Genomic DNA, 10,222 nt, shown 5'->3' with positions numbered 1-10,222 from the left:
TAATCTTGCCATTCCAGGAATTGACCTCGTGAACCTACGCTGCACTCCCTCAATAGCCAGAAAATCTTTCCTCAAATTTGGAGACCAGAACTGCACACAGTACTCCAAGTGTGGTCTCACCAGGGCCCTGTACAGCTGCAGAAGCACCTCTTTGCTTCTATACTCAATTCCTCTTGTTATGAAGGCCAGCATGCTATTAGCCTTCTTCACTACCTGCTGTACCTGCATGCTTGCCAGATCTCTCTGTACTGCCCCTTTACATAAATTGATTCCATTGAGGTAGTAGTCTGCCTTCCTGTTCTTGCTACCAAAGTGGATAACCATACAATTATCCACATCAAACTGCATCTGCCATGCATCTGCCCACTCACCTAACTTGTCCAGGTCACCCTGTAATCTCCTAACATCCTCATCACTTTTCACCCTGCCACCCAGCTTTGTATCATCAGCAAATTTGCTAATGTTATTGCTGATACCATCTTCTATATCATTAACATATATTGTAAAAAGCTGTGGTCCCAGCACGGATCCCTGCGGTACCCCACTGGTCACTGCCTGCCATTCCGAAATGGAGCCGTTTATCACTACCCTTTGTTTCCTATTAGCCAACCAATTTTCAATCCAAACTAGTACTTTGCCCCCAATACTTTGCCCCCAATGTGGTGACTATTCGAGCTGTGTAATTGATATCTGTATCACCTGGAGTTGTCCCTGACTTGGCATTACATTTGTATTAATGATGGAAAATATGAACTTCATAATGACTTCGGTCAAAAGACGTATTCAGTTTTCAGTGAACTCTAGTACTTACTGCAGTGGTCACTACTGTTTCTGGCACTGCTGGAACTAGAGAGTCTCTAGCCAACTAGCTAATGTATTTCACTACATTGCTGGCTGCAAAATCTGGACCACTGTTATCAAATGTGTCTTAAAGCAATTATGTTAATAATACATGAAACTTTTTTTTTCCATGGTAACTTTTGATATTGTCACATCAAATGCATGACAAGATTTTGGCATTTGGTAAAATAATCAAACAACTGTAATGTTTAGTAATCAACCAAATTGCTGTCTTTCAGGTAAATGATCTGACAGAGAATAATCGTAAACTGCTGGATGACTTAACTAGAGCCAATGAAAAGATTCTGAAAATGCAGCAGGAATATGATGTGGAGAAGAATTTGATTTCTGCACAACTTGAAGAGTTTAGAAGTCAGACAGAAAGTTTTAAGGTTCAGTATCATAAAATTCCAACAATCTGACATTTGCAAAAATCAAAGTTATCACCAATGTGATCAACAGTAAAGTATAAGAAGTTTGGATTTTTTTTAGTGCAAGCAATTTGGCATTTGTCCACAAAACTGTGATCAAAGTAAATATTTACAAAATAACAGCAGTATTGATTGTAGGAATGGGTTTTATAAAGTAAAAAAAAGACATTATTTTTACGATAACTCAGCCAGCTACACTGGTATTAAGAAATTAGTTGTGACTGCAGTCTTGAATCTAACAAGAACAGCATTTTTTTTTGTAATAGAGGCAAGTGGAGGCTAATTATTTATTAATTCCTTGAAATGTCAGTTAAAGATTCAATACAAGAATGAAAAAATAGTAATAGAAGTAATATTTTAGATGTGTTTGTCTCCATTTTTAAAATTGCCTTTAATTTTAGTTGCAGCTAGAAATTTCTCAATCGGAAAAAAACAAGTTAGAAAAGGATGTTGGATATTTTCAAAATGAACTTCAGATCACTGATGTCCTCAAGAAGGATCTAGATGAACATAAACACAGATTAAAGTGCATCCAGGAAGAGCATCAAGCTGTGCTTAAAGGTTTACAAGATCAGGTAATATACTATACCTAACCGGGACTGATAACTGATTCATCCAGCACTGTGACAAAAACTAAATACAGGTATCCCCCATTATCCAAAAGTAGATCATTCCTATGAAACCTTTCGTAAGCTGAAATGGCATAACGCGAAGAAGCATTCATTTATATGGGATAAATTTTGTTTTTTTGTGTAAAAATGAAAATGCTCTTTGGATTTCTTTTGGTTAGCAAAAACAGGTACCCATGTAGGTCTTTCATAAAAGCAAAGTGGTGTAAAATGAACTTTCAAAAAGCAGGGCATGCCTATAATTAGTTTTGTGTTTAGTATTAGAAATCTTGCAAAATACAAGAACTGTCTATAGCCTTGTTTCACATAATATGGTGAATTAACTTTAGAATGTGATGACTGTCACATGACAAAAAGGAACCATTTTGTACAAGTAAAGGCCAATTATATGTAATGGGATGGATGGCAGGTTGTTTCTGTTTTTAGTTATGTTTAAGATGATCGTAAGCATAATACAACTTCCATTTATATGCAAATAATTGCACTACTCTCTGCCCAGATGAGAGTCAACATTATGAAATCCTTTTCTCTTTTTTTTGCTCTCTGACTATTCTGGTTTTTATTTACTCAATTTCAAGTACCCAAATGTGTAGGTTGCCTGTCATGCTTCAATTGTAGCAGCCTTACTTCGGAGACAGAAATTAGTTAGTTTAAAATCAATTTAGAGGAGTACATAATTCATCATTGCATCTCACCCATTTGCCGTATAGACACTAGACAGTCATGAATGTCACAAATGGTTACGCTTTTTCCTCTAGACCTCAATCGCCAACATCTGAGAGTATGTGCCATGAGTACTCTGTGGTCATGGAAAGTTGAATCTATCAAGTACCAGCTTCTCTATATCTTCATGGCATACAGATAGTTTTTCTAGATGTGTTCTTGTACAACTGCACGTTATAGAATAATTGTGCCTTAGAAACAGTGCTTAAAGTGTTGCCGATGTAATCCATTATAACCAACACATTTAAAAAATTTGCGTTTTAGAATCATTGTCCCTAATTTGTAAATTGCTACAGCGAATTTGCATTAGAGCAGATAGACCTATATGTCCGATCCACTTACAATTTGCACCTGCACTGCAGTGCTGCACTTTGAAGTGCACTGGCATCTTTCATTGCAGTGCAGCATTGGGGATTGTGCATTGGGAAAGAGTAGCACTGACCGAGATAATTTTGTAAAATGGGTTGTCACTAAAGGCCAGGTAAACTGTATGACTTGATGCTGAAACAGCAACAAGTGTAGGAATGTACAATTGTCTTTGCACTGAACTGTCAGCTGTGCCACGTATGTGCCTTGAGAAATGTTGGATTGTCAATGCAGTCCCACAGCATGTGTGCTGAAGGGCAAATCCAGGCTGTCAGCATTTGACTGGGGACATGGCTGCTGTTCAAAATGGCACCAGTGCAAGAGATCTTAAATAGCGACTACTTGTACCTATGGTGAGTGAGAGATTTGGGTAGCATGAATGCGAAGAATGCCATAGGGATGCAGCATGTACTTAATGAAGTGTGTTTGGGGTAATCATGTGAGAAAACCTGCTCGGCCTCGTGTAGAGAAAGCTTCCATGACACTTGACGAAAATGACACTTGACCTACTTGTAGTAACTTCAGTCCTTTACGTTTACCTCGTCATTATTGACGTACTGACTCCCAGTGAAAATGTTGCAGTGGAATATTAGTACAAATAGTGTTCCAGCTAACAAGTTTGCATTGCCTTTGAAAGATTTACAATGGTTTCAATGTTATTTAGTTGTCATAATTGGAAACTTTCATGAAGTAATTGCAAGTTCGTAGCAGAAATGATTTATATATTCATAAATTAAGCAAAGCAAACATTAATGGCATGAGCAAATGCTCTGACCAATATTGTAATCGCAATGTCGAACATTTGCTTTGATAGAGCATCATTAATAAAGAAAATGCCCCAAGATACTTCAAAAATACAAAGCATTCCCATTACTAAGCTTAACAGAGACATTGGAGATTGATAAGATGAGATGTTGGCCAATATGGTGAAACCCTTAGCCTTCTATCCAGGTAGTGTCTGCAATCACATTTTAAAACAGAGAAAAATATGCCATACTCCTCCTGAGTCTTGGAGCAGAATCTTCTGGGTGCTAAGGCAGGAAGGGAACTTGATTAACTGGTATAGTGATGGACCAAAACTCACCAGCTTTGTTTAAATTCAGTGCTAAACCGGAAGGCCTAATACCCACATTCTTGCCCTCTTACCAAGTAAAACCTGAATTGTCAATTAAAAACTGTAAGGATTTTGACCTACCTGGGCAGCTCCGGGCGGAATGAATAAGAGTTACTCTATCCATTTGGTTAACTGGAATGGGTGGGTGGGAAATTTATGGGTGTAGAAGTGGGAGGGAGTCCCACAATCTTATGGTCAAATTGGCCAAATGTCATTTTTCATGGTCAGCTCGCTGATGAGAGCAATCCCTTGCCTCTCTGTAACTGCAGCCTCTACCAAGAAGATTTTATTCAATCATGGGACGTGGGCATCACTAGCTAGGACAGCATTTATTGCCCGTCCCTAATTGCACAGAGGGCAGTTGAGAGTCAACCACATTGCTGTGGGTCTGAAGTCACCTGGAGGTCAGACCAGGTTAAAACTGCAGTTTCGGCCCTAAAGGACATTAGTGAACCAGATGGGTTTTTCTGGCATTTGACAACAGTTTAGACTCTTATTGATTTTCTCATTTAGATTTTCTTATTGAATTCAGATTATGTCATAGTCCATGCAGGATTTGAAACCAGGTCTCCAGAACCTTATCTGATCTCTGGATTAATAATATAGTTGTAATACCACTAGGCCATTACTTCCCTGTAATGTCACCTTTTCCTAAACTGGGGGTGTAGGGGCTGTTATACTGGCAGCAGCCACAGCCTCTGATATGATGCTGCCAAATTCTGGTGTTGCTCTGTTTGGCTGGTGGCCGGGAGAGTCTCAACATGGGTCTTAAATCCAATAAAAAGACCAACAGCAAGTAATTTACAGCCCAATTTCTTGAAGATCTAATGGGTTTTCCTATGGTGAACATTCTCTTAATCATAGATTGCAGGTTTCCTTCCTCGAAACTTATCTGCTTTTGTACTTTGTCTGAAAATGGGAGAGTACCACCTTGGATTTTAAACCTGTATTGAAAAAGAGAATGAGGTGTGGCAATAGAATTTTAAGGAAGAAGTCATTGGAATTGCTAGCAGAGTGGTTTTGCTACCATATCAAAAGTCCAGTGGTCCAGACTAATGATTGGGCGAATTGAATTCAAACCCTACCGTGGGTTTTGCTTCAATTAGAAAGGAACCTGGAATTTTAAAAGTAGTACCAGTAATAGTGCGCACATAACTACAGGACTTCCCTAAAAAGATATGTTATATCCTATACTAGGAAAGGAAAGCCACCTTTTGTGATCTGGTCAGAATGTGACTTCAGACCTACTGCACTTTGGTTGGCTTTAAACTGCCCTTTGAAGTGGTATAGCAAGTCACCCATTTACAGGCATATGGGGACGGGTAATAAATGCTGACTTTACCAGGAATGTTGTCCCAAATGTCTCTCTTTGTTTTGGGGCACATTTGTTGCATTGTGCAGTTCTTTGCTGTATCTCCATACATGTATGCATCTCAAAGGGAACACTGGTCACACACAGCCTATTTGTTCCAGAATGAGATAAGAGGTCCTTGCAGCCTAAAGGGAAGATTAACATAATATCATAATGAATAAAAACTTTGAGAGAAGGCTTGATTTTTTTTCTACCAATGATAGATGGTGTTTTGTCAAGTGCAGAAGGCCATTTCTTGTTCCTTGGCTTAATATTTAGTATTTCTTGATTTTTGTATACTTCATACAAAATTTCCAGTTTTTGGCTTTGGTTTTTTTTAAATGTAGGTGGCAAAATAGTGCTGTCACTGATTTCATAAACATCAGGTAAACATGACAGTGTAAATACTGTAAATGTATCTATATAAGACATGCCAGAGAATTCCTAGAGGCCTGGCGCTCCAACCACAACGCCATAAACAAACACACAGATCGAGATACCGTCTATCAACCCCTCAGAAAACGAACAGGAAATGACATCACCACAAACCTCAGGAACCCCATCCAGGACAAACATATAAATAGAAAGCAGGAGACAACAGCTTCACTTCACTTGGATGTCGCCACTGATGATGTTACCTAGCCAGGTAATGAAACGTCTGGATATCAAACCTACAGCTCAGCGAGCAAACCTACTCCCTATGTATCTATATACCTGGTTACACATAAGGATCTTTGAACGGCTACCAGACTATATTCCGAGATAAAGTAATTTAATAATGGTGAAAGAGTTGGTGTTCATCATTATTCAATGTTGGTCTTCAGATATATGCAATTCAACACGAAAATCCAAAAGCTGCTGTCAAGTGATTGCCTGCTCCTGTATGTTGTTGGAGCACTCAGTACAATTTTTTTTTACAAATCACTGAAAGGATGAGGACTTCCCTTTTCCTGTGTAATGTTATTGTTAAAGTCTGAAAAAGGTAGTGATTTGCTAATAATATGCAACTGTATATTTAATAGCATACATATTCGTAACTATTATTGAACAACCACTTGGCCCATTGAAAATTAATTTTATATTTGTGTACTATAAATAATATAAGTGTATTAATAATGGATGAATTTGTAGGGGAAAATATTCCTTTCATGCCGTTTGAAAAATTGGTTGGCACCTCGCTGACTTCAAATCTGGCTTCCCTGTAGTGTAATACTGCTTGGTGGTGACCTTAATGACATGAGAATTTATCATCTTGAGAGTGCAGGGATGTCCCTGCTAGCCATGGAGTTTTACCAGAAGAGGTAGTATTCCCCCTTCCTACCCGCTGTTAGACTGGCTGATTGTTCCCCAGGTGCATACTTCACAGCCACAGAGGTGGAATGAGGTTTTGAAGTGGTCACTTTCCCACCCATGGTCATATGGGAGACGGGTCAAGCATGTGTAGCAAGGTTATGCGTTGACCGGCTGCTTTATTTTATGTAAATTCATTCTTAAACTTCATATATGCTGGTGACGGAACATAAAATATTTCCCAGTATTTCAGCTTCCAATGTGTATTTTTGCTTTCTGTAAACATCATTGAGAGGGCATTACAAATGAATTTTACTGTCAGCTTTATTATCTATGAGAATTTCCATGTGGTTGACTATTCACGCTATTTAATTGATGTCCGTATCACCTGGAGCTGTCCCTGACTTGGCATTACATTTGTATTAGTGATGGAAATATGAATTCGTAATGCCTAAAGTCAAAGACGTATTCAGTTTTAAGTGAACTTCTAGTACTTACTCCAGTGGTCACTACTGTGTCCTGGCACTGCTGGAACTAGAGAGTCTCTAGCCAACTAGCTAATGTATTTCACTAATGTGGCTGCAAAATCTGGACCACTGTTATCAAATGTGTCTTAAAGCAATTATGTTTATATTATAAATGAAACTTTTTTTTCCACAGTAACTTTTGATATTGTCACATTAAATGCATGACAAGATATTGGCACTTGGTAAAATGATCAAACAACTGTAATGTTTAGTAATCAATAAAATGGCTATCTTTCAGGTAAATGATCGGACAGAAAATAATCGTAAACTGCAGGATGACTTAACTATAGCCAATGAAAAGATTCTGAAAATGCAGCAGGAATATGATGTGGAGAAGAACTTGATTTCTGCACAATTTGAAGAGTTTAGAAGTCAGACAGAAAGTTTTAAGGTTCAGTATCATAAAATTCCAGCAAAAATCAAAGTTTTCACCAATGTGATAAAGTATAAGTTTGGATTTTTTTTAGTGCAAGCAATTTGGTATTTATCTATAAAACTGTGACCAAAGTAAATATTTACGAAAAAACAGCAGTATTGATTGTAGGAATGGGTTTTGTAAAGTTAAAAAAGACACTATTTTTACGATAACTTAGCCACCTACACTTCCTGGTATTAAGAAATTAGTTGTGACTGCAGTCTTGAATCTAACCAGAACATCATTTCTTTTTTTTTGTAATGGAGGCAAATGGAGGCTAATTATTCATTGATTCCTTGAAAAGTCAGTAAAAGATTCAATACAAGAATGAAAAAATAGCAATAGAAGTAATATTTTAGATGTGTTTGTCTCCATTTTAAAAATTGCCTTTAATTTTAGTTGCAGCTAGAAATTTCTCAATCAGAAAAAAACAAGTTAGAAAAGGATGTTGGATATTTTCAAAATGAACTTCAGATCACTGATGTCCTCAAGAAGGATCTAGATGAACATAAACACAGATTAAAGTGCATCCAGGAAGAGCATCAAGCTGTGCTTAAAGGTTTACAAGATCAGGTAATATACTGTACCTAACCGGGACTGATAACAGATTCATCCAGCACTAAGACAAAAATTAAATAATTAGTTTTGTGTGTAGAATTGGGAATCTTGCAGAATACACGGATTGACATTAACCAGGTTTCACATAATATGGTGAATTAACTTTAGAATGTAATGACTGTTGCATGACAAAAGGAACTGGTAAAGGCCTAGTACATGTAATGTGATGAATGGCCGGTTATTTGTGTCTTTAGTTATGTTTAATATGATCTCAAGCATAATACAAATTCCTTTTATATGCAAATATTTGCACTACTCTCCTCTAATATGACAGTCAACATTATGAAACCTTTTTCTCTTTCTTATTGCCCTCTGACTATTCCAATATTTAATTGCTCTGTTTTCAAGCACCCAGATGTGTACGTTGCCTGTCATGCTTCAATTGTAGCAGTCTCAGTTCAGAGACAGAGGTTGGTGAGTTTAAAATCAGTTTAGAGGAGTACATAATCCATCTTTGCACCTCGGCAGAGGGTGGAATGAACGCTTTAATTTTGGAGGGGCCATATTTTTGAAGAGATGTCACATCAAGGTCCATTGGCTGAGTATGCAGAGATAAACAATAGTTGGAATTATTTGCAGAAGTGTATGCAAGCTTTCCCTGTTTCCTTGTCACTATTTATCCATCACAATTTTGCAGCAGAGAGTGGTGAGACCTGGGCGGAAGTGAAGTCAGAGCGCAGAGGCTGTTAGGAAGGTGGGTGAGTGTTATTTAAGTAGGTGTGTTCTAGGCCCCAGGTCCACAGACTTGCAACAAACTTGGGGGTCGAGGGAAGTTTCTGTTGAGAAAAGAGCGAGTCTTTGGCTCAGGAGTCTTCGACAAAGAAATTGAGAGAAGTGATTATGCCACAGTTGAAGAGGGTGAAGACATGACTGCCAAGCTGATTCAGTGTACTGCGTGCATGATGTGGGAGGTCAGGGACTCTGGTGTAGCTGGCTCGTATAACTGTGGAAAATGTGTACACGTTCAGTTTCTGACAGAGCATATTGCAGCACTGAAGAAAGTAGATGACTTCAGGCTCATCTGAGAGAACGAGATCTTTCTGGACAGGACCTTCGGCGAGGTTTTTACACCGAGCATACCAGGAGAGAGTAGAAGGGAGAAGACGATGAGGAAGGCAGAGATGAGACAAGTGCAAGAGACCCTGGGGGAAGTACCTGTCAGGAACAGGTTGAATCTCTTGGAAACTGTAGAGACAGGCGTCACTGCCAGTCCGAGAGGCGGTCAGGTCTGCCATTCAGAAATCGACGTGGAGGCAGAGCCAAGGAGTCAGACATCACACAGAGCCGTGGTAATAGGGGACTCCATAGTGAGAGGGACTTAAAGGGGTTTCTGCGGCAACACGCGGAATTCGAGGATGGTGTGTTGCCTTCCTGGTGCCAGGATTAAGGACATCGCAGACAGAGTGCAGGAAATCCTCAAGGGCGAAGGTGAAGAGCCAGATGTGGTGGTGCATGTCGGCACAAATGACGTTGGGAAGAAGAGGAGGGGTATTCTACAGCGGGACTTCGGAGAACACGGAAGAAGGCTGTAAAGCAGGACATCCAGGGTGGTTATCTCCGGTTTGCTTCCAGTTTCTCGGGCTGGAGTGGACAGGAACAGGAAAATAATGGACTTTAATGTATGGCTGGGGAACTGGTGCGGGAAGCAAAGATTTAAATTCTTGGATCACTGGGTTATGTTTAGCGGTAAGGATAAATTATACAAGAGGGACAGGTTGCACCTTAATAGGTGGGGGACCAACATTCTGGCAGGTAGGTTTGCCACTGCAACATTGCTGCATTTAAACTAAATGGCGGGGGGGGGGGGGGGGGAACAAACTGGAAGTTTAAGAAGGAAGTTAAAGGGAAAGTTAGAACAAGAGAAGTCAAGAAAGACAACGGAATCAATGGAGCAGAAAACTCAAAAAAGGATCATGCC

The 10,222-nt window shown here is 39.1% G+C and overlaps 1 protein-coding gene across 8 annotated transcripts in view; it reads left to right on the top strand.

The window, feature by feature from the left end:
* LOC122552828 (centromere protein F-like) overlaps window positions 1-10,222 on the top strand; it is a 105,162-nt gene that overhangs the window by 81,505 nt on the left and 13,435 nt on the right. For 5 of the 8 annotated variants that reach the window (XM_043695818.1, XM_043695816.1, XM_043695812.1 and 2 more), the window contains 4 exons: window positions 1,080-1,232; window positions 1,673-1,846; window positions 7,510-7,662; window positions 8,086-8,259. In XM_043695818.1, the coding sequence (XP_043551753.1) occupies window positions 1,080-1,232; window positions 1,673-1,846; window positions 7,510-7,662; window positions 8,086-8,259 (654 nt within the window). The remainder of the gene's footprint in view (window positions 1-1,079; window positions 1,233-1,672; window positions 1,847-7,509; window positions 7,663-8,085; window positions 8,260-10,222) is intronic. The other 3 variants (XM_043695817.1, XM_043695819.1, XM_043695820.1) reach the window with 3 other exon arrangements.

The sequence above is a fragment of the Chiloscyllium plagiosum genome, chromosome 9 (genome assembly GCF_004010195.1).
Source record: "Chiloscyllium plagiosum isolate BGI_BamShark_2017 chromosome 9, ASM401019v2, whole genome shotgun sequence".
Classification (NCBI taxonomy): Eukaryota; Metazoa; Chordata; class Chondrichthyes; order Orectolobiformes; family Hemiscylliidae; genus Chiloscyllium; species Chiloscyllium plagiosum.
Note: the sequence above shows the minus strand (reverse complement) of the source record. Positions and strands in the feature narration are given on the sequence as shown.